Here is a 24,174-nt window from a genome sequence, read left to right on the forward strand (position 1 = left end):
TCAGGTCATGATCTCAGGGTCCTGGGATCAAGCCCTGCCTCGGGCTCTCTGCTTAATAGGGAGTCTGCTTCCCCTTCTCTCTGCCTGCCTCTCTGCCTACTTGTGATCCCTCTCTGTCAAATAAATAAAATCTTAAAAAAAAAAAAAAAAAAAAGGTAAAGCCGGAGGGGGCGTGGCACCGGGAGGACCGGGAAGAGCGTGGGGAGGAAGAGAGTGCATGGAGGAGCCGGGAGCAAGGCGGTGGTCCCGCGGGAGAGGGTGGTCGTGGAGGTGGACGATCTCGGAGGCGGCCCTGTCCTGAGTGAGGTTGGAAAGACTAAACCGGTTTTCCACACGAAGTCCGTGGGGACTGGGAGAAGCAATCGGTTAACAGAGGCGAGCCCCGCAGGCGGAGGGACGCAGCCCCAGGACCGCGGCAGGAGCCCGAGCAGCGGCGGCAGCCCCTGGACGGTGCGCGCCCAGCGGCGGGCGGGCTGCGCTCCTCTCCGGAAGGCTGCCGGGAGCCGCGGCAGAGAGAGAGCAGCAGTTTGAGCGAGGAAGCCGGCGCGGGCAGGGTGTTTGCGGTGTGGCCGCTGCTACAGAAAGCGCGGAGCTCGGATGGGCGGGGAGCGGTGGTGGGGAAGAGGCCCCGGCAGAGAGACGCGGGAAACGGGGAGGGCAGGCTACCTGCGCTGGTGTTGGAGGCTGGGACGGAGGGGGTCCCCCTCAGGCTCCTCCGTGGCACCCTCCGCCCCAGCACAGCACCTCCCTGAGTGTGGCACCAGAGCTAGACTGTAAAAGGGGCGCCTGGCTGGCCCAGGTGGATGGAGCCCCGACTCTTGACCTTGGCACTGTGAGTTGGAGCCCCGCCTCGGGTGTGGAGGTTCCTTTTTAAAAGCCTTCGTTTTGAAACCCTAGAATCTAAAACTAAACCTTGAATCTAGCAGGAATTTAGTGGCGTAGTGCGAGGCATGTCCAACACAACCGCCGCCAGCAGTGCCGCCAGAGCCATCTTTTTACTTTAAAATGTTCAGTCAGAAGACAGTAGCACTTACGGTGTTGAGACAGTGGGGGGAAGAAAGATGAATAGGATGGATACGCTGTGGTTCCTCATCTCAAAGAACTAATGTGATCTCATCTATCTGTGGGATCGTGCTCATCGTACACGTGGTTACATACATAGTTTTAAAATACCTGTTATTTATTCTGATAAAAAATAAAATGTGTCTACCGAGAAAATTCATACAATATGAAAAAAAGCCGTTATCTTACAATGATCATTGTTAGCAGTTTGATGTTTATCCTTCCACACTTTAAACTGAAAAATGTTGATTTAACCATGCTAAGAAGTCCCTCAAACCTTAGCGAAAGCAGTATACACAGGGTGTGTGTGTGTGCACGCGCACGTGTTTAGGTATAAAGGGTCAGATTATGCATCCTGTTTATAATCTGCTTTTGAAACTCATACTGTGGGCATATTTCATGTAGATATATAGTCATTCAGTCATTATGTTTGTAATGACTATACAGTATTTATTTCATGGAAGTTATAATTTACTTAGTCTAATATATATAATATATACTGAGTCTACTTAATATATATTCAGGATATCTAAAATTTGGAGCTATTATAAGAAATTATGTGTATAATATTCTTGTATATGCTTTTGGAACACTTGCATAACTTCTCAGGAGGAAATTCCTACAAAGGATGTTGGTGGATCAAGGCAAATGCACATTTTATTTACACTGTGATGAGTCAGCGGCTCCCACTGCCCTTAGACAAACTGCAGATGCTTCACCATGATGTTCCCAGCCTCCACGGATCTCTCTACCTCATTTCTTGCCATGTCCCCCGACCCCTCATACTCTGCCAGGGCTATATTTGAACCTCTCGGTTGCAGTTTCTGTAATAAATCTTATTTCTCACTTCTAGGGCTTTGCAGGTGTGGTTCCTCTATCATGGAATACTTTTATTTGTTGAGACCCTCGGGGTCTCAGCTTGGACGTCCCATCTGGAAGGTTTTCCTTGCTGCAGTTGTCCTGGTTGTTCTTCCTCTCTGAGTCCCCTAGAACCCCATACCTGGCCTGGAAATTTCATGTTATCCTAGTCACAGCATCGTTTATCTTCACTAAATTGTAATCTCCTTGGAAGTCGAAATTGTGGGGGGCACCTGGTGGCTCAGTCAGTTAAGCATCTGCCTTTGGCTCAGGTCATGATCCCAGGGTTCTGGTATGAAGCCCCAGCATCAGGCTCCCTGCTCAGGGAATCTGCTTCTCCCTCTCTGTCTGCTCCTTCCCCTCCCCCTTTATGCTTTCTGTCTCAAATAAATAAAATCTTTTTAAAAAAAAAGTTGAAATGGGGGTTTCCTCAAAATTGGGCTTTCTCCTCCTAAGTTGTGTACACGAATTAATACTTGTTGCGTCAGTGAATGAATAGTAATGACGGAGTCCATCTCCTTATCTGACTCTTCCCTTCCCCCTTCATGGACGTGGTAGGGGCACGGGAGTTCTTATGTTACCAGAGTGGCCCAGTTAAGTTTACATCAAGTGTAGGATTTGTGTCATTTGCTTTTCACTCTCCTTAGAGTTGTCACAGGGTAGAGAAGAAAGGTTTCATGAAAGTAAGGAAGAAGATTGCAATATCTAGAGTGTAAGTCCTTATAAAATGACAACTGGGGTTAAATACAGCAGAATCAAATGAATCTATCTTTAAAAGATTTTAAAAAGATTTACTTACCTTTTTGATTAAAAGTTTATCCATTGAAATAGATGCTTTCTTGATAGTTCTCAAGCAAGTTTCTTTTGGTTTTAAAATATAAATCCTCTTCAACATAGCTGAAGATAAAAAGGGAACTGTATTTGGAAGGACACACTGTCTAGGAGAATCAAAGGCGACAAGTGAACGGGGTACCCAGAAGGGGTGGACCTTGGTGGTCTCTCTTGGGCTCTTTCTATATTGTTGTTCCCTTCATTCCTCTCCTCAGACCTGTTCTCCATGGGTCAATGGAAGTGGAGTGTGTTAGTGCAGTGAGTTACAGCATGGGGATGGGGAGGACCGGGTCCTGTGGCATAAAAATGGGAATTAGATACCTCATCTTGGGGTGATGGAAGAAAAAGATAGTTCTCAGAGAAGATTAAATGGTTATTGGACTGGAAGGATAAATGAAAAAACATCTGCTATAGACTACCCTGCTTTGATATTAAGTCTGAGTCTTTTCTGCTTAAATAACATTATGCATGGTGCATGGTAAATTGTAATTTCTGTTTCTATTAGATTTTGGCCCGATATGGCCTCTATGCTATAAAAATATGTAATTACTGTGGTGCTCTGGAAAGAACGTGTATCTTCTCATGTTCCAAACAATACAGAGGAAATACATTATCATGTAAAAATTTTATAATCATTTTTATGAAGAATACTTACCTATAAATATTTTATGACTTCAGGTTCAAAAACTAACAATTCTGTTATGTTTTGTTTACAGGTCATGCCTTGACTGCATTGGCAAAAATGCTTTAATTTTAGAAAGTCACATATCTTTATTACCTCCTAAACTTCTGCAACAAGTAGTCAAAAAAATAACATTTTGGACTGCAGCTAATCACCGGGAAGAACAAAGAGCCCAAAAAGAAGAAACAGAAAATAAGTATCAGTGGATCACTAACAATTAAATTGTTATATACTCTACATATTTAATATGTGTAAACATTTTAATCAGACTGTATATTTACCCCCCCCCAAATTGGAGGCTTTATTTAGAAGATAAAATCTGAAGCAAAAATGCCATGTTAAAGTGATTATATGTCATGGAATATATGGGAATAAGATGTGAATGGAAAATTAATTTATATTTATATTTGTAAACTAATTTCCTAATAAGCTGTAGGAAGAAATATACTTTGGGAAAGTAAGTACAGTTGTAAGAGATTTTTAACTCACTGTGTACTCTTTACTGGAAAGTTTATATGAATTTGACAAGAATGAGATAATAACCCAAGGACTGTAGAAATTCCCCAACATAATAATAGATAGATAGATAGATAGATAAAAACACTATACATCAACTTTCAGAAAGAATGGATTTTCTCAAGCCATTTTAAAATTATCTACAACCTCCAAAAAAAAATTATCTACAGCTTCTCATTAAATAACCCAGTTATTTAAAAACGCCTCCCTGACTGAATAACTGATCCATCTGGGCAAAATGATAACATGGGCAAACACTAGTTATGTGTTCAGTACTGGCCTCCTGCCCTTCAGTGTTTACCTAGCAAAGTCTCTCGCTAAACATCATCATAACTTTTCCTCACCTCTACTTGAGGAGCAGAATAAATGTCTTCAACTGTCTCTCCATTACCCCTAAGTCACAAATTTGTCCAAATTGATAAAGACCATGTTTTAAAATATCTAAAGTGGAGGTTTACTTATCACAGACTTTGAAATATTGAGAAGCAGTAGATGTATTAACTTTCCAGACATGTTAAAATACATTGTTGCCTTGGAAGAATTCTCCTAAAGTAGTTTCTGTAAGTAATGAGATGGTCACCTAATAATTTGCCTGCATAGAAACCCTGCTATTTGGCCCATCGTATAGAGCTGGTCCTCAAGACCCACCGTATTGGAAATATGTTTTATTTCCACTGATTGTCAGTATTAACTGCCTCTACGGAAACGGCCCACTGTCTTTTTCTTTATATTCCTTCAATCAGTACTTTTGCCATAATTAAGAAAATACTCATATTATCAGTTATACCCTTCCATTGAATTACTAATAACAATGAATTATTAAAAAGCTCTGTACATGAAATTACTCTCCATAACAGCACCATTCAAGTTATCCCTAAAATTTAAAACATTAGAGAGAATATATTTCTATATTGAAATAAATATGTAATTTATAATAATTATAGTAGCTTATAGTAGGTCATTAAATTTTACAGATATATTTTATATATGTATATATATACACCATATTTTGGATGTGTAAAGCTTTTATGTATTGAAATACTTTGTGCTTACATTTTATTTATTATATGAACTATATAGGTATACTATTTTCATAGTTTTATTAGTGTGAACCAGTCATTAGAGTTGATGGTGCAAACAATATTTCAGTGTAAGTTTTTAAAAATTTCTTTACTATTTTTAGGCTGAATAACAGATTTAGAAAACAAATCTCTCAGGCAATATACATCTTAGCAGTAATTATTACATGAACTTCTGTTATCAGCATTTTTAAGGGAAAAATATCAAAACCTATTCAACAGTGATAGATGAGAGTGAATGGAATGAACATCTTTTAAAATGTGGATCATGTGAATTTAAATTCTAGATTATGCAGATGCCTTCTGTAGCCTCTTAGAAAAGCACTTCCGGTTTAAAATGGTTTTACTTTAAAAAAAAATGGTTTACATTTAAAAAAAAATGTTATATTAGTCACCATACAGTACATCATTAGTTTCTGATATAGTGTTCCATGATTCATTGTTTGCGCATAACACCCAGTCTTTCAATCAATACGTGCCGTCCTTAATACCCATCACCGGACTCGTCCATCCCCCGTACCCACCCTCCTCTCTAAAACCCTCAGTTCGTTTCCTGGAGTCATAGTTTCTCATGGTTCATCTCCCCCTCCAAGTTCATCTCCCTCCTTCATTTTTCCCTTCCTTCTCCTAATGTGCTCTGTGCTATTCCTTACATGTGAAGCCATATGATAATTAACTTTCTCTGCCTGATTTATTTCACTCAGCATAATCTCCTCTAGTCCCATCCACGTTGATGGCAAAGTTGGGATTCATCCTTTCTGATGGCTGAGTAATATCCCATTGTGTATATGGACCGGATTAGCCCCCTCAAAATAAACGATCATTTAAGCTTCAACAGAAATCTATTATCTGTGGCACACAAAACTTTTGACTTAATGTACTGTGCTGCTTTGAGAACTTGTATGTCCTGAGGTAGGAGCTCCATTAGTAGGAAGGGCAGAACATTCTGATCTTTACCTTCAAGCTCCAAAAGTTCGCTTAAACCAGAATTGTTTTGAAGGCTCAAAGCCAAGCAGTCTTAATTCCTCACTTCTCACCAGCTGATGCTTTACTATCAACTTTTGTGCTGCGGATCTCCTCAGCAGCAAGACAGCAACACCTCATAACTTCCTCTCTGAGCTCCCATCACAGGCTCCCTGTTTGAAAAACAACTTTACAGGGGTTGATAGGTTTTTTTGTTTGGTTGTTTTTTGTTGTTGTTGTTGTTTTTTTTTTTTTCAGATGGTTCACAGAATAGGTTTCTAATCTGGTTCTCAAGGGAAAAGATTTCCGGCTATCTATATTATGGATATTCTTAGGAAATTCTTCCCATTGTCAAGAATAATTCTTTTGAGTATTACCATCGTTAGTAGGATATAGTCAATAACACATAAAAGTTAGGGTACATTTTTTCCCAAATAGTATCTTTGCACACACACCTTTAAAAAATGATTAGCCTTTGGACAGAAGTGTAAAATTATTCTTTAGAACTTTGTGCCTTCTCTCTGGGCACAAAGTGATGCTTTCACTAATACATTATTTATATTGTATGTGTGTATGAGAGAAATAGTATAAACTAAGAGAATAATTTTCAGGATAGTATTTACTATCTGACAAGTTAAAATTTTTGGACATCAGAGCATTTCAAAAGAAAAGCAGTTTTAAGAAACGTTATGCTCTCTGCCCACCGGTGTGTGTGAACACCCGTGCACACATTTGTTTTTTCATTGTATTAGTGTGATTGTATGGGAATTTCCGGTTTGATGAGGTTTTCACACAGTCCAGCACGTGGGAACAGCAAGAACATTTACTATCATCCTGTTACAGACTGAATATTTGTGTTTCCCCCAAATTCATATGTTGACACTCTGATCCTCAGTCAGTGTAGTATTTGGAGGTGGGGTATTCAGGAGGTAAATAGGATTAGATGAGGTCCTAAGGGTAATGAGGGGTAATCAAGGGTAATCCCATGATGGGATTATTGTCTTTCTAAGAAGGGGCAAAGAGGAGGCAATGGGAAGGCAGCCATCTGTGAGCCAGGAGGAGGGCCCCCACCTAGAATCAATTCTGCGAGCACCTTCATCTTGGACTTCCCAGTCTCTAGAACTAGGAGAAATAAATGTCTGTTTTTTAAACCATCCAGTCTGTGATATTTTGTTATAGCAGCCAAGCTAAGACACACTGGAAGTCCAAAGTTTACATTAGGGTTTGCTCTTGGTGATATACATTCTACGGGTTTAGACAAATGTGTAACAACATGTAGCTTCCATTATAGTAGCATATAAAATCATTTCCCTGCCCTAAAATTGGTCTGTGTTCTTTTCATTCATTTCTCCCTCCCCACTAACCCCTGGCAACCACATCTTTTTACTCCATAGTTTTGCCTTTTCCACAGTCATATAGTTGGAATCATACAGTATGTAGCCTTTCCAAGTTGGCGTTTTTCAGTAGCAATAAGCATTTACATTTCCTTTGTATGTTTTCAGAGCTTGAAAAGATAGCTCCTTTCTTTTTAGCAGTGAATGATATCCCATTGTCTGGATGTGCCAGAATAATTCTTTTAGGATTTTCTACATAGATAATTACTAGTGAGGACAATCCAGTATGGTATTGGAAAGTAGCTGTGAGAGGAGACATCCTTTCGTTGTTCCAATCTTAGTAGGGAACACTTTGAGTTTCTCACCACTAAGTATGATGGGAACTATAGGTTTTTGTAGATGTTCTTTTTCAAGTTGAGGAAGTTCCTCTATTCCTAGTTTGCTGAGAATTTTTGTAAAGATTTTATTTTTATTTATTAGAGAGAGAGGAGAGCAAGCGTGGGAGTGGAGTAGAGGGAGAGGGACAAGCAGACTCCACACAGAACATGGAGCCCATAACCTGAGCTGAAACTGAGTCGGACACCCAACCGACTGAATCACCCAGCTGCCCCTTGCTAAGAGTTTTATCCTGAATAGGAGTTAAATAATTTTTCTGCCGCTATTGATAGGATCATTTGCTTTTTCTTTAGCTTACTGATATGGTGGATTCCATTAGCTGCTTTTTCAATGTTGAACAGCTTTACATATTGGGGATAAGTCTTTCTTGTTCATGGTATATAATTCCTTTTTAATTTTTTGGATTTGATTTACTAATATTTTGGTGAAGATTTTGCATCTATGTTCATGAGCAATATTGGCCTGTCATTTTCTTTTCTTGTGATGTCTGTGTCTGGTTTTAATATTAGGGTAATGTGGGGCATCTGGGTGGCTCAGGTCATGGATCCCAGGGTCCCTGCTGAGCGGGAAGCCTGCTTCTCCCTTTCCCACTTCCCCCTGCTTGTATTCCCTCTCTCGCTGTCTGTCAAATAAATAAAACCTTAAAAAATATATTAGGGCAATGCTGGCCTCAGAATGGGTTAGGAATGTATTCTCTCTGCTTCTATCTTATTAAAGAGATTGTAGAAAATTGATACCTGTTCCTTAAATGTTTATTAGAATTTACCAGTGAACCCATGTGGGCCTGTTGTTTTCAGTTTTGGTACGTTATTATTGATTCAGTTTCTTTAATAGACTTAGGCTTATTCAGATTGTCTATGTTTGTGAGTTTGGCAGGTTGTGTCTTTCAAGGACTTGGTCCATTTCATCTAGGTTATCAAATATAGGGGCAGAGTTGTTCATAATATCTCTTTACTATCCTTTTAATGTTCATGGGCGCTGCAGTGCTGTCCCCTATTTCATATCTGACATTAGTAATGTATGTCTTTTCTTTTTTTCCTTAGTTAGCCTGGCTAAGTGGCTTATTGATTTTATCGATCTTTTTAAAGAACCAGCTTTTTGTCTTCTCTGCTTTAAAGAGCATGTGTGGTTTTTTTCTTTTAAGATTTTATTTGACAGACAGAGATCACAAGTAGGCAGAGAGGCAGGCAGAGAGAGGGAGAAGCAGGCTCCCCGCTGAGTAGAGAGCCTGATTGATTGGGGCTGGATCCCAGGATCCTGGGATCATGACCTGAGCCGAAGGCAGAGGCTTTAACCCACTGAGCCACCCAGACATCCCTTCTCTGCTTATTTCTTAATTTTTACTGATACAGCTCTAAATTTTTACTATTTTCTTCCACTTGGATTTAATTTGCTCTTCGTTGGTTGCCTAAGATGGAAACTTAGATGATTGGTTTTAGATCTTTCTTCTTTTCTAATATATGCATTCAGTGCTATAAATTTCCTTCTGAGGATTGCTTTCATTCATCTTACAAATTTTGATAAATTGTAATCATACGGGCAGTGACTAGGGAAAGAGTTTCAGGCTATGAAAATTTGAGCCAGGAAAGCCTCTGTTATTGTTCAAAGTATTTCTCCCAAGTAGTGGTCCCAGCATGAATGTGGGGGAAAAGATAGGATGAAGCAGACTCCTCTCACCAAACACATCCAAGTAAAGAGGACCATGGCTCTGGGGATTTAAGATGTATTTTGGTTCAACCATGACAGGTGAGGAATCAAGTTTCGGTTACAATAATTCATTTTCTTTACCTAATTTAAATGTATCATACAAAATGTAAAACAAAACAGTAACTGTGTGAACAGGATTTGCCATCCTCCCTTAAGGGCTGGGCAGCAATGGTTTCTGATGTACTTTTTAAAAAAACTTTTGACAGACAGCGAGAGAGGGAACACAAGAGGGGGAGTGGGAAAAGAGGAAGCAGGCTTTCCGCAGGGCAAGGAGCCCGGTGTGGGGCTGATCCTAGGACCCTGGGATCATGACCTGAGCCGAAAGCAGATGCCTAAGGACTGAGTCAACCAGGCGCCCCTGATGTACTTTCGGAGGACCATTTCCAAACTGGGTGAAGGATGCTGCCCTGAGATCTCTGCTGAGCCAGAAGAGCTCAGCGAGCAGAGATGCCAGGAACCAATCTGCGGGGATGGGGAGCCCCCGGCGCCCCGCGCGCTAGCAAGCCGGCTGGCAGCAGACGGGAGGGCCACGCGCCACGCGTGGTGGCCCAGGAAAACAGGGCACAGACTCTTCTTTTGGAGAAACTGAGACCAGAAACTTACTGAGCAATGTCACTACCCCTTTTCGGACGGTGGGCCCTTTGAGAACATTCTTCAATCACATGAGGACTTCTCGGTTAAAAAAAAATTTATTTTTTTTTTTGCGAGAATGCGGCTACAGTTCTTCCCATCCTTGCAGCGCCCGCAGTGAAAGGAGGCTCGGAGCGTGTTCGGAGCTCGGCAGGCAGCGGGCCAGCGAGAGGCGGCGGCGGCGGGAGGACCCGGCGCTGGGGGCGCTGAGCGCCGGCCGCGCTTCCGGAGGCCGGCGGGCGGCGTCAGCGGAACGGGCGGTTCCGGCCGCGGCGTAAACAAGGGCCGGCGGCGGCGGGAGGCGAGCTGGAGGCGGGGCGGACGGGCTGGAAGCTAGTCTTGGCCCCGAGTGGACCTCTTTCCCGCCGTGCTCCCGGCGGGACGCCGCCGCCCCCGGCCCGCGACCTCGCGGCGCAGCCCAGGCGGCGGAGAGGCTGTCCTCGCTGAGGAGGGCTGGGAGGGCGCGGGCGGCTAGCGGGCGGCCAGCGAGCGGCCTTGACGCCGTCCCTTTCGCCGCCGCCTTCTGCTCGCCTCTCGCCGCCGTGTATTTCTTCCTTTTCCTTTGTCTCTTCCCCCCTCGCGCGTGTGAGGATTGTTGGTGAACAAAAGTGCAGCCTCAAGATGGCTGATGGCAACGAGGATCTGCGGGCGGACGACTTGCCGGGGCCAGCCTACGAGGGCTACGAGTCCATGGAGCTCGCCTGCCCGGCCGAGCGCAGCGGCCACGTAGCGGTGGGCGACGGGCGCCACATGTTCGTCTGGGGCGGCTACAAGGTCAGTGGGCGGCCGGCCGCGGCGGGCGTCGCTCGGCTGGTCCCCGAGTCCCGGTCCGCGGGCAGGCCAGAGCGGCCGCCCGGTGCGCCCCCGCGACGCGACTCTGCCCGTCCGTGCATTTTTCGCGCGAGCGGGGGTCTCCTCGCCAGTCCCCCAGCCCGTCCCGACGCGCCTGGGCTGTTGTCACGCTAGCCCGCCGCTTCCAAAGCCCGCGCGGCCCCCGGCCCCCGAGCGCTGGTGGAAGTTAGAACGTTATTTGGGGGAGGGCGCGTTGGGTGGCGCACGGCCCCGAGCGTGTTTTATTTTAAAAGGTGGTGGAGGGGGGCAGTGTAAGAAGTGACGTGTGATGTCACCCTTAACCGTTTATCGGGCCCGCTGGGGAGCATTTCACCCTCTGGAGCTGAGGTCATTTGGCCCACGGATTCTGTTGCCCGCTTATGGGGTAACTGAGGTCTGGGAGAACTCCCTGGAATTCCCGAAGGCCGCAGGAATCGCCTAATTCCACCTTCTCTTCTGCTCAGGAGTCCTAGCTACACCTGAGCAGATGGCCGTCACCTGTTGTGTGAACATTGCAGGGCTGGTTTCCTTTTGGTTTCAGCTGAACATTTTCCAGAAGAAACCCTTGTCAAGAAAAGTAACGGAAAGGGCTCCGCCAAAACCAAACCAAACCAAACAAAAAATAGCAACAATTGTAATCACCAAATCAGTTCTTTTACTCCTAATCATAAGCAATGGGATTGGTTACCAGTTGAGAGCCTGTTGCATTTCTTGCTGCCTCTGGCTGGGGAATCCTCCCGATGTCTCCTATTTAAACCTTGTTCACTACTTCTGCCCTTCTGCTGTTAGGGCTTCCCAGTAACTGTCCGCGTTCTAGAATTGGCTCATTGCATTTACTGGCGTGGCTCTGATCCATTCCTACCAAAAATACTCTTTTTTTAGTCCGTTTTGGTCTTAAAATTGATCTCCCCACCCCATTTGCTTGAAATCTGGCCCACTACAGCTGTGCCTTTGATGATTTATTTTGACTCTGGTAATAGAGTTCGGCTTCTGGCACAGCTGACCTGATCATAGCTGATAACTGTCAAAAAAGGCAGATGGAATAAACTGCTATGGCTGTCCTGATGAATTCATTTATAACAAGAGCATTTTTTTTTTTTTTTTTTTTGCCAGTCCTAATTAATCTGCAGTGTTTTCCTCAGGGTCCAATGAATACCTGTTTAGAGGTGGGTACTTGGTAGGAGGAAGGGGGGCAGGTATATAGAGACAATAAACTGTAAATTATTCTATTGGAGAAGTGAGCCTGTTAGTCAATCACACTTTGATCTAAGCTACTTATTCATAATTCTGTTTGTAAAAATCAGCGTTGAGGGAATGGGACCTGACTTCGGGGAGTGGGGCTACTAGGGGGGTTGTCAGGAAGATTTTTTGGTGAATTTTTGAGGGCCTGGATGCCTAGGACTTAAGCAGGAGGGAGGCATGATCAATGAAGTCAGCGGGTGGTTCCAAAACAGGCTGTCCCCAGTATTTTGGCTAGAACCCTGAGAAGCCTTTGGAGATTGTTTTGAAGGCAATAAACCTTAGCTTCTTGGATAGTAGTCTGTTCTCCTCTTCCGGTGAGGCTGGTCTGCACCCGCCCCCCCCCCCCCCCCCCCCAGCCTGCTGTTTTGCTTCCAGCCTTCTCTTCACTTTTAAGTGGTGGAATAGAAAATGTTTACATGGCCGCCTCCTTGATTTCTGTATACTACTTATATACAAGCTTATTCGACTCTGACACCCACTCTTCGTGAACTGCTGTTGTTCATGCACATGTTGACATTGTTCAAAAAGTGACCAGGGAGGTTCAAGGGTTGTGGAGGTTGGGCCTCAATTGCAGTTGCAAATTCAAGGAAAGGAGGGTTGAATCCTGGTTCCACTGTTACTTACAAGTAACTTTGGGCAAATTACTTAACCTCTCTAAAAAACCCAAAAAACCTGTTTTCTTGTAGTAACTGCTTTTGAGGGTTGTTAAGAGGATTAAATAAAGTAATCCACTGAAAGAGCTCAGCTAGTTCTGACATATGGTAAGCACCTTCTGTTAAGAATTATTGCCTGAAGGGAACTGGAGCAGAAGGAACTTAAAATTTTGCATATGGACTTAATTGCACATGTGCAGTTCTGCCCCTTTTCTTGGTAGAGAACAAATGGATGCAAGGAGAAAATGGCTAGAAAGTGACGTTGTGTGTTAGTGGGTCAGGCACTTACACAGTAGACCGGTTTGTAGCATGCAAGGTACGGCACGGGTAACCTCTCCTAAAGTCATGCAGCTGAAAGTTGGAGCATTGTCTGTTCAGCATGAAGTGGCCTTGGAGATTTCCTGAGATCTCTCAACTGTCTGCGTTATCGCAAGTGCTCTGTCAAAAGCTTGAACTCAGGATTGGGTTGTCTGTATTACCTTGAGTATGTGGCATGGGGTAGGGATGGTTGTCCGTTTGATGGAATTGAATTGTAAGACCTATTTATCTTCTCATAACTCTCATTAGTATCGCAGGATAGATATGAAAAGTACACAATAGTGCCTCTTTAGAATACCAATTATTTTTTATATTTGCTATTTTTTTATTCTTAGAGTAATCAAGTCAGAGGACTATATGACTTTTATCTGCCTAGAGAAGAACTATGGATCTACAACATGGAGACTGGAAGATGGTAACTGTGGATTTTATAAGGGAGACTAAAAAGTTCAAATAAGATTGCAACTAAAAAGAAACTCTAGGGGTGTCTGGGTGGCTCCGTCAGTTAAATGTCTGACTCTTGGTTTTGGCTCAGGTCATGATCTCAGGGTCATGAGATCGAGCCCCAAGTTAGGTTCTATGTTCAGCGGGGAATCTGCTTGGACATTGTCTCCCTCTCCCCTCTCTCTCTCTAAAATAAAATAAACCTTAAACTAAACAAAACAAAACTCTGTAAAGCCTATTCTATTAGAATAAAAATATCTTATTTGAAGATGCAAAACTGTTCTAAAAACAATGTTGTGCTAGTTTAGCTTAGCTGCTAAGCTTAGATACATTAGCAGTTCTTCAGTGGTTCAGTAATTTGGTACTTTTATGACCTTGGAAGACACTTCTGTTTAGGGCTCTATAAAGTATCCTTGTAATATTAAAGAAGTAGAGACTTCAGATCCTGGGACGGAAATACGGTAAAAGTTCCATATATATTTTTTCAAGATGTTATATCTTCTGTTATATGGTAAATGAGAAAAGAATTTCTAGATTTTACCTGCTAGAAATAAAGGTGGTATTCTGAGCCCTAACATTAAAATTTCAATGCAGGTATTTTTAAAATACTTAAAAAACGAAGAACAAACCACTAACCTAAATCTGCCTTTCATACAACTGGGGATATTCTGAAAAGATCTTTTGCCAGTCTCCTAACAGTAGTACTCAAGAGTATGTTCTTGGCAGAATTAATGTGGTTCTTACTTAAAATGCTGGGTCAGCCATGTTTGGGGATTTATAAAGTAGTCTTCTCCATGGTTTGCTCTGTTAAGAACTCTGTGCCCTTTACATATTTTGCACATTCTAGATCACAGAACTAGGAGAGTAGTGGTCCCGCCTGATTTAAGAGTTCAACTAAAAAGGCAAGATTATTTCTGTACCTAGCAAATCAGTGTTGATCTGTTTGGTCTTTTTTTTTTTTTTAAAGAGAATTGGAAATTTATAATAGTATTCCTTAAGAGGGGAGTTCTACAAACTTCTTAAAACATTCAGCCCCATAAAGGATTTGTAAAAATAACACTACCAAAACTTAAAGCTTAGCATAAAGTGATAAAATGAGAAGACCTTAACCATTCTGTTAATACTCTGAATCCTGGATTTCTTAGACGTTTTGATTCAGATTCATTTTTAGGTTCAGAATGATTTAAGGTATGCAAAGCACTCAGAGGAGTGCCTGGCCTACAGTAAGTACTAACTGCCTGTAATTTTACATAAGGTCTAGTCATTTGAATGGCTAAAAGGTGACTGAATAAAACATACTTGTTGAATTAATTGGCCAGGAGTGGGATGAAGTTTTCCTTTGGGGTTCCCGGCTCCCTCAAAACCAAAAACAAAAGAGCCACTGGTTAAGTCAATAGAGTTTAATTTGAGCGACTGTGTTCCCTGGCTCCTGCAGCCCTTGTGTAGCTGCAGGCGGCTCCAGGTGCAAGGGGCCCTGGAGGGTGGGTGAGGAGGAAGAACTCCTTCGGGATTAAATCTAGAGCTACAAGAGACACCGGGTGTCTTCTAGTTAGCCAGCCTGTTTCCCCTTTGTGGTGGGGATAGAAGAGAAATGAGTAACTCTTGCATTTCTTCCCTTTTGCAAAACGTTTACATTTTTTTTCTGCCCTCAGGAAAAAAATTAACACGGAGGGAGATGTTCCTCCTTCCATGTCAGGAAGCTGTGCTGTGTGCGTAGACAGGGTGCTCTACTTGTTTGGAGGACACCATTCAAGAGGCAATACGAATAAGGTTAGTGTTTCTAAGGATTATGGTTTAAGGCAATTTTACTCTTTTTCAGACGACTTCGGATTTCTAAGGTTAGCCCACACTTAATCCTGTCCAAGCTTAAAAGATACATGTATGTGATAATGGTATGAATGTGCATTTTAGTATTTTGTCTACCAGTCTATATTTTTTCTAGGCCTTTGGTAAAATCAACTTTGGTTGATACTTATTTGCAGTGATTTCATAAGTGGTTTTGTTTGTGCTCTCTGGAGAACCCTGAGGTGTTAGAAAAGTATTAATAAATCAGTTGAAAATGAGATGCAGTCATGAGAGGCAGGGTAAAAAATAGCAGACCAGAACATTCCTCTAATATGGCACCATAAAATACTGTTGTTCAGACTTTGTTGGTGTTTTTTTCCAAATAGGAAAAAGATAACAGTTGTTCTCTCGAGCCAGTAAGACACAAATGTCAGTCAGAAAGGTGCATATGATTTAGGGAGACTCATAAATTTATTTAGCAACTTATCACCTTATACTCTGAGCACTCAGACACTGGAGACACAGAGATGAATGATACAGTCCCCACCCTAGGAACTCACATTCTAAAAGGGACACATACAAGAAATAGATGATTTCAGTAGCATATAAGGAGATAGAGCCTGGCTCACAGTATAATAGCTCAGTAAATATTGTTAAATCTGAAAAAGAATCCTTGACACTGTGTTTGGCAGGATGGAGGAATAGAATAAAGAAAGTCTTCACCCAAGAGGGTTGAATTGAATCATAACTGAAAGGGATAGCCAAGATACAGATATCAAAGAGGCAGAGGTATAAGCAAATATGTCTTATTCATGGAAATGCCAGGTGGTTTGGTGTGGTTGGAGCATTCAGCTGACATAGTTGTAAACTATACTCCTAGGTGCTCTACAGATTTCCTTGACAGGCCTTGGGACACTTGTGGGGCGAGCATACTGGTGTTGGGCAGGCTCCAGACCACCCCTCCCGACTGCATTTTAACAAGTGTAGCTCCACTTCAGTGAGGCCCTTGCTGAAGATTTTGTTTGCAGAAAGGGTTCTGCGCCTCGAAGATTTTGTCAGGTGCACCAGTAGGCTGTAGCAGAACCATGTGTTTTTCAGGGCCAAGGCAGAGAAAGGTAACTTTGACACAACATGAAGCAGCTTGGGAAACAAGTTGTGGTTTAGGGCTGGACAGAAAAATGGGAGTAGTTAATGTATCAAGAAGCTGGGGATGTATATATATATATAAATATATATATATTTATATATATATATAGTCATTTATTCAAGTGCCTGGATGGGAACCCTCTGAAAGAAAGATCAATACTTAACTGTAGCAGCTAAGGATAAATCTTAAAAGATTAAGTAGGCACTTACGATGTGTTTGTTAAATTCAATTTGAAGGTGAAAGTGCTGAGTTGAATTTTTTTGGTAATACCATCTTCATACCCATAAATTAGATCAGTATGACTCAAAGTGCCTATGTAATAAGGCACAGAATACAAATCCATGAGGCTACTGGGGAAAAAATGAGCTGAACAGGGTCCTGGTGACTTAGGTAATTTACATTCTGGCATAAGCTCCTTATGTAGACTCAGACCAGTAACAGTCTATAGTCACACTTTTAGGAGAACTGATGATATTCCTGTTATTGTTAAATCACAATAAAATTAAATGCCAAGTTGAATTTCTTGCACATAACCAAATCTAACTGAAATCATTGCTTCTGACAGTTCTACATGCTGGATTCAAGGTCTACTGACAGAGTATTACAGTGGGAAAGGATTGATTGCCAAGGAATTCCTCCATCATCAAAGGACAAACTTGGTGTCTGGGTATATAAAAACAAGTGAGTTAGCAGCCCTGTAGGTTTGAGTTTTTATGTGCAAAATGGTATGCCATTCAAGTATCCTTAGACAATAACCATTGTAACCTTAGAACATACCTTCTAGGGCCCATATGAGGGTTAAGTGAATACACCAAAGTGCTTAACATAGCACCTAAGGCGTAATCAGCCCTAGTAGCCATTATTATGTGAATAAGTGTCTTATATATATAAGTGTGCCTTCTCAGCATGACGAAAGAAAAACTTCTTGAGTCTTCCTAACCTGTGGATGTTTGAATTTTTAGTGTCTTGGCTTTTTATCAAACAGGTTAATATTTTTTGGAGGTTATGGATATTTACCTGAAGATAAAGTTTTGGGAACTTTTGAATTTGATGAAACCTCTTTTTGGGTAAGTGAAGTTTTGTCTTTGGATATGGCCTTCTTGGTATGTTGAAATAATATATGTCTGCTAGTCTTACTCATTTTGCCTTATTCATAAACCAAAGCTGTACAATTTTATAAGCATTTGTAAAGTAACTCAGATTCTTACTCATTTTCTGTAGAATTCAAGCCACCCAAGAGGATGGAATGATCATGTACATATTTTAGACACTGAAACATTTATCTGGAGTCAGCCTATCACTACTGTGAGTTACTGAAGAATAATGAATTATTAAAGCATGGCTTCTTGGAGGAGAAAGGGTTGGGAGGTGGCAAAAATGGACAGTTCATTCCTGTTTTTCTGAAGAAGATTCACTGCTTTCATTATTCTCCAAGGAGTCCATACCTCAGAAAAGTTTAGGGAATATATAAACTAACCCAGTATCCATTCTCTAATAGATAAGTGGTATTGTTTGTAACTAGATAAATGACCTAGCACTAGATTGTAATTAAGTCACTCAAAATTCTAGATTTTTTTCATCTGACAGGTGTCATATAATATGCTACCTTTAATTTTAAAAGATAGAAATAAGACAAGTGTTCTGGTAGCTAGCGCATTCAGTAACAGACTCAAATGCAGAATTACAGTTCGAAGCTGTAGACATGTGCACCTTAGCTTGAAAGCCCAGGTGTCTTGCATATCCTCATCCCATATCCAGAGAAGACTTGTATTTATTTTTAAAAATTTCTTTTGACTTTTATAGGGTAAAGCACCTTCACCTCGTGCTGCCCACGCCTGTGCAACTGTTGGAAACAAAGGCTTTGTGTTTGGAGGCAGATATCGAGTAAGTGTGGGAATAGTTTCAATGACTTGCTTTTAAGTCATTCAAAATGTAGTTACTTAATTATCCTTTTTCAGGACGCTAGAATGAATGATCTTCACTACCTTAATCTGGATACATGGGAGTGGAACGAATTGTATGTATCACTTTAGATATTTTTAAGATATTTAATTTTTCTTATTCTGTTATCAGTATATAATGTACTTAAATTTTCTATAACTGAGAACTTAAACATGATGACTAGATCCTTAAAGGAATTTTTTTTTAAAATTTCCCCTTCCCGTACTGTACCTGGCACACAGCATATGCTCATTGTTGCAAAGAGGTCTGAAGTTGATTTTATCTTCTAAGAACATAGTTAATTCCAAAGTATGTAGCTATTAATACCAAGAGGTTTTTTTAAAGTCTCATTTTTCATAATTCTATATAAGCTTTAAAAGAAAACTTCTTTAATATTTCTATTAAATAGCTGCTTTTAAACACAGATTATAACTTAGCTGCTGTTTTCAGAATTCCACAAGGCATATGCCCAGTGGGCCGATCTTGGCACTCACTAACACCAGTTTCTTCAGATCATCTCTTTCTTTTCGGAGGATTTACCACTGATAAACAGCCACTAAGTAAGTCTTTTAAAAATACAAGAAATCATTATGTATCATTCATATGTGATCTATAAATAGCTAGAAAAAATTAGTCTATTTTAGATGTGTCAGAGGGCTATAGGGTTGGTTGGAAGGTTTGCTATTAATTTTGATTCCATTACAAACCTATAATTGTTTTTATATTAGGACATCAATGATTCTGTCCAGTGCAACACTTAAAAGCCCTATTGAAAGATTGTAACAGGCAAAGGGCTAGCTTATTTTGTTAATTGCAGAGGGGGAAAAAAATAAAGGATATATACTTCCTATTTGTACTCACAATCTTATTTTTTCTTGCTAAAGCTGTGCCCTTTAATTACCAGCGTTCTATTGACAAAATAACATACTTCATGACTATTCTCTCTTTGCTTCCATCAGGTGATGCCTGGACTTACTGCATCAGTAAAAATGAATGGATACAGTTTAATCATCCCTATACTGAAAAACCAAGGTATGAACTATTTAAAAAGTAATTCTTATACTGAGTAATTGAGGTCGAGAAAGATGTACAAGACTGGTAATGAGAGAGGAAATTATGGCTGCATTAAATCCCTCATTCTTCTTATAAAAATCCTAACACTCACTAAGGTTCACATCATACCTCTTGAAAGAGAAAAAAAAAAACAAAACACTTATCCTAGTATCAAATGCTTTCTCTTCTGTCACTGTGCATAAAAAACAGAGCTGGACTTTGACTTTTGCTGCTGCTTTTATCATAAGATTGATATAGCTAAAATTTATAGTCAAGCTTTTTTCTCAAGTGAATTCAACTGCTTCTATGATTGCCATTTAAGAAAAGTAACTGGAAAGAATTCCAAAACCTTGAACAATGTCTGTGGGAAAAAACTTCCATCAGATTTGCAGTAGCACTAACAAATATTAAGTCAAATCACCTCAAAAGAAGAGTTCTGTTAATGTCAAAATTGTTACAAAAAATTGCCAGAGGATATGATCTAGTCATAACTGGTATTCAGAGCACATTTAAGTAGGTCAGCCTGCTTTTTCCCCCCAAGCCTCTAATTTAAGTACACTTACGCACAAAGGCTTCATTTGGCACAAAAAATTTTTCCATAGAATTACCAGGCCTGACACTTGGGAGTATTTCAGGCAGACTGCGTCTTTCAGATGTTTAGTGTAAGGTCGAATGGCCCTGCTGTGAAAAGATCGAGAGAGGGCATATACCACACATCTCCCATAAGATTTTTATTGCTAACAAAGACCTAGAGAACAGATCATTCAGTTCAAACCCCTCATTGCATAAGTTAGGACTGGACCAGAGAGATAAAATGATAACATCAGATAAAACAGACATTAACTGTTTTTTTCCTGGTGTTTGCTACTTAAGATAATTGCTTTTCAACATGTTTCTGGTCTGTACTAAAGATCTCTAGTCTTTATTTCATCATCCTATTCTGTAGTATAAATTGTCATTTTGGTGTTTGGGTAACTTCAAACTCAAGCTTTTGTTTTAAATACAGATTATGGCATACAGCTTGTGCCAGTGATGAAGGAGAAGTAATTGTTTTTGGCGGATGCGCCAATAACCTTCTTGTCCATCACAGAGCTGTAAGTATACTACCCTAGTTAAAGGACACTTTATAATATTTCTGAAACTTACTTGTGGAGTACTTACTTTTATATGTTTTCTTTATATCTGTTTTTCAGGCACACAGTAATGAAATACTTATATTTTCAGTTCAACCAAAATCTCTTGTAAGGTGAGTAACTTCTTACTGGGTACTTCATTTTAAATTAATGCTTTTGAAAAACCAGGTTTATAGATTAAGGGCAATAACAAGCCGTCAATGATATAACTAACAAGTTCCTGTGAAAATCTTTCAACTGTTTTTTTGGGGGGAGAGGGGCATGCTGTTTTTTCTTAAGTTTTCAAATTATTTTTTTCTTGTCCCCTTTCAGGCTAAGCTTAGAAGCAGTCATTTGCTTTAAGGAAATGTTAGCCAACTCATGGAACTGCCTTCCAAAACACTTACTTCACAGTGTTAATCAGAGGTTTGGTAGTAACAATACTTCTGGATCTTAAGGCTTCATAGATAATGCCTCTGATCCCCTTGCATGGACAGCAATTCTGTAAACATCAAAGAGTGGCATCATTTGTATAATTATATGCATTGTTGTAGTTTGCAGCTTTTTGGTTTTAATGTGCATGTGAATGGCCTAGAGAACCTATTTTTGTGTCTAAAGTTTACAATAAATGTATTTAACACCAGTAACTGTCTTCTGTTAAAGCAAAAGAAAATTAATACTTGGGCTTTTTATCCCAAGGAATGGTTGTTATATTTACTTTTTGGTAACTTCAGGATATATAGCTATAGAAACATTATACTAATTATTATTAATTATTATTACTACTATCAAAATGGTGTTCTTTTTTAAAATTACTTTTTTAATGGCAAGAGTAGTCTTGTATTTACAACACTAGGCTATATAATTACAAAGGTTTTTTTTTTTAACATTTCAAATGGAGAAATATTCTCAACAGGACTAAGCTGGTTAAAGAAATTCTGGAAGGTCCAACAGCTGTTCAGTACTTGACCTTATTAATGCTTTGGTATAGGGGTGGGGCAAGTGGTCATATTGACTGTAGGTAGCTATTGTCTAATCACTTAATAATTAACAGTTTTTTAGCTCATCAAAGAATGGGAATGATATATGACTTAGTTCTCTGTTTTCTTAGGAGATAGCAGGAGCTGGGTCAGGAGTCTTTAGTGATAAGCCTAAAATTGCACTTATATTATCATAGGTTAAGATACTCTGTAACATGCTGATAATTACTAGAGGTAGAAAATAAATCGGTATAAAACTGAATGAGAGTACGAGAAAGAAATCAGGATGAAAACTGAAGTTGTGTAAATGTGTGGAAATGATCAATGCCAATTTTTTCTAGGTGTTATGTGTATTTTAAGTCTGGTCTAATATTTTTTGACAAGTATAAGTAAAGGCAGAAGGTTTCCAAGACTTAATCCTAAATATTTAACCCCCCGACACCACACCACCAGAAAAACACAAAACAAAAAAAATCTTGTGACTGGCCTGTGAGGAATAGATATATTAGATGTTCTATACGGCAGACTAACAAGTCAATAGTCTAAGCAACTGAGCCACTTCACTGTCTGACTTCTTTACAACACGAAATGAAAACTTAACCTCCCAAATTTCAAGAAACTGTAGGATAACTACAGATGTATACAATTAACATTTAACTGTCCACAAATATTTTAGGAAATCCTATCATAGTGTTTCCTCTCTAAAAAACTGGAAAAAAACCCAAAAGTCCTTTTGGCGAATATAGCAAGGCAATGTTTAGTTCATTTTTTAAATGCGGAAGTCTTGTTACACGGTGTTTTCATCTGTGAACTTCCAAAAGGCTATAAAATTGGCTCTTCTCAAATACTGTAGGATTTCATCTCAGCTATTTCCTTTTTACATTCAGAAGATTGGGTGCAGACACTTTGACTTTGCCAGGAATGTTTCTTGATAAATCCGTGTCCTAAAAAAAGAGAATTGCTGAATATCTTCATATTCTATATGGTGGTCAGGTTTCTTTTATGACAGCTATGTGTTCTCTGCTATCAAAAGAAAGGCATTTCCAAAATTTTACTGAAATGATTTTACTTTACACTGCTTCTAGTAAGACATTTTCTACCAAAACAATAGCTCTGCTTGCGTCTACTGAATAAAGAACAGAAAGCAGAACACTGTAACTGCACCACCGATCTCCAGACTTCAGGAGGAATACTTTACCTTTACACTGCGAAATAAGTCTTTTTCTCTTGTTGTTGCTTCTTTGGAATGCATGAAATTATTCAAGGCTGTTTTTGCAGCTGTAAGTAGAAAATAGAGTAATCTATTTCTGTTTTGTCAAAAATGTTCAAAATCATAATTCAAAAAAATTTTAAAATACCTTTTCCCTTTTTCTGAACTCCAGGAGTAAGTTTCACTTTGTATCTTTAAAAAGGAATTGTGTGTGTTACTGAACAGAGATTACAAAACCATTCCTAAGTCACTGCTGTGTCAGCAGTTTTGAGTAAACTATGGATCACTTACTTATAGTTTGTCATGGTGGTGTAAGGGGCACATATTGGAATGGCAAACAGTAATACATCTTCAGGATGTGGCTGCCCAGTCAAAGAGTCAAAGAGATTTTCCTAAAAAGGAAAACAAAAACAATTACAAAATTCTTAACCAGTCCTAAAGAAGGAAAAGTCCAATATCTCAATATATTTTTATTGTTTTCTGATAGACTTAAGTCTTAAGCTCTGCCTGCTATTTCTAGGTCCAAAGAATTTAAGGCCAATGGTGTTTATATTCTTTACTACTAAAATTTTTGTCTAGCATAATGACAAATGAGAACAATGATTTTCAAAAATAATACCCATAAATTTGTAAATATATTTAAGGGAGAAAAAACTTGATGTTACTTGTTGCAGAAAACTACTATGGATGAAAAATGATGTATAATAATGACCACAAATAGATTTAAATCCATTGCCTGGAAACGGGACTGATACTTTGGCTACACCAGCAGTTCTTGACCGGGGGGATTTTCTAGCCATTACCCCTCCCCCACCAACCCACCTGAACATTTTGCCTATTCTTATAGGCTTCCTAGGGTGGCCATTTTGTGGGCTGCCTACAAGATGAACCATATTTATTTAGCAACATGAATAAAACTTGGACAAGATGTTTGGTGCTGAAGTAGTGTTTACTGTGTGCCATGGACTTTTCTAAATGCTTTATGTATATTCTCCAAATACTCTCCTGGCAGGGACCAATCATCCCCATGCTTCAGATGAGCAAACAGAAGAACAAAAAATAATGCTTCAAGGTTGCAGTTACACGTAGCAAAGTTGGGCTTCAACCCTAGAATGCTGGACTCCAGAGCCTATAACCTTGTCTTAGCCTTAGAAGTTTTAACTAGTTAGAAATTGTGTATCACATATTCTGGGAACTAGACTGTAGTCAGAGTGTCATAACAGGAACCCCAACACAAAATCATACCTCATTACCCTGTGGATCCAGATCTTGCTCTTCCTGTTCCAAACAAAATTTTAAAAGTCAGCTATAATTTAAATTGAAATTTCACACAATTATGAGGAGAAAAAAAACCCAGTAATGTAACAAGACTATCCCATCTAAACAATAGGTTATGGACC

At 40.1% G+C, this 24,174-nt stretch overlaps 3 protein-coding genes across 6 annotated transcripts in view; 2 read left to right on the forward strand and 1 right to left on the reverse strand.

The window, feature by feature from the left end:
* Window positions 1-3,894, forward strand: part of KLHDC1 (kelch domain containing 1) — a 49,595-nt gene extending 45,701 nt beyond the window's left edge. For all 3 annotated transcript variants that reach the window (XM_046008839.1, XM_046008840.1, XM_046008838.1), the window contains exon 13: window positions 3,468-3,894. In XM_046008839.1, coding sequence (XP_045864795.1) covers window positions 3,468-3,654 — 187 coding nt within the window. In that variant the 3' untranslated portion in view covers window positions 3,655-3,894. The remainder of the gene's footprint in view (window positions 1-3,467) is intronic.
* A 6,365-nt stretch (window positions 3,895-10,259) lies between these two features.
* KLHDC2 (kelch domain containing 2) lies at window positions 10,260-22,406 on the forward strand. 2 transcript variants are annotated; one of them, XM_046007392.1, is made up of 13 exons: window positions 10,260-10,832; window positions 13,438-13,517; window positions 15,199-15,316; window positions 17,044-17,159; window positions 17,464-17,545; window positions 17,700-17,783; window positions 18,282-18,362; window positions 18,437-18,495; window positions 18,870-18,979; window positions 19,379-19,451; window positions 20,479-20,566; window positions 20,666-20,718; window positions 20,918-21,351. In XM_046007392.1, exons 1-13 carry the CDS (start codon window positions 10,680-10,682, stop codon window positions 21,039-21,041), a joined length of 1,221 nt encoding a protein of 406 aa, XP_045863348.1. In that variant the 5' UTR covers window positions 10,260-10,679; the 3' UTR covers window positions 21,042-21,351. The 2 variants fall into 2 exon arrangements, with proteins under 2 accessions (XP_045863348.1, XP_045863349.1); XM_046007393.1 differs by lacking the exon at window positions 10,260-10,832 and adding an exon at window positions 12,023-12,055 and having other exon boundaries at window positions 20,918-22,406.
* Window positions 21,473-24,174, reverse strand: part of NEMF (nuclear export mediator factor) — a 52,920-nt gene continuing 50,218 nt past the window's right edge. Inside the window, exons 29-33 of the mRNA XM_046007390.1 lie at window positions 24,020-24,052; window positions 23,066-23,166; window positions 22,923-22,966; window positions 22,763-22,842; window positions 21,473-22,508 (exon numbers count right to left, since the gene is read on the reverse strand). Coding sequence (XP_045863346.1) covers window positions 22,431-22,508; window positions 22,763-22,842; window positions 22,923-22,966; window positions 23,066-23,166; window positions 24,020-24,052 — 336 coding nt within the window. The 3' untranslated portion in view covers window positions 21,473-22,430. The remainder of the gene's footprint in view (window positions 22,509-22,762; window positions 22,843-22,922; window positions 22,967-23,065; window positions 23,167-24,019; window positions 24,053-24,174) is intronic.

This window comes from Meles meles, chromosome 6, assembly GCF_922984935.1.
Source record: "Meles meles chromosome 6, mMelMel3.1 paternal haplotype, whole genome shotgun sequence".
In the NCBI taxonomy this organism is placed as follows: Eukaryota; Metazoa; Chordata; class Mammalia; order Carnivora; family Mustelidae; genus Meles; species Meles meles.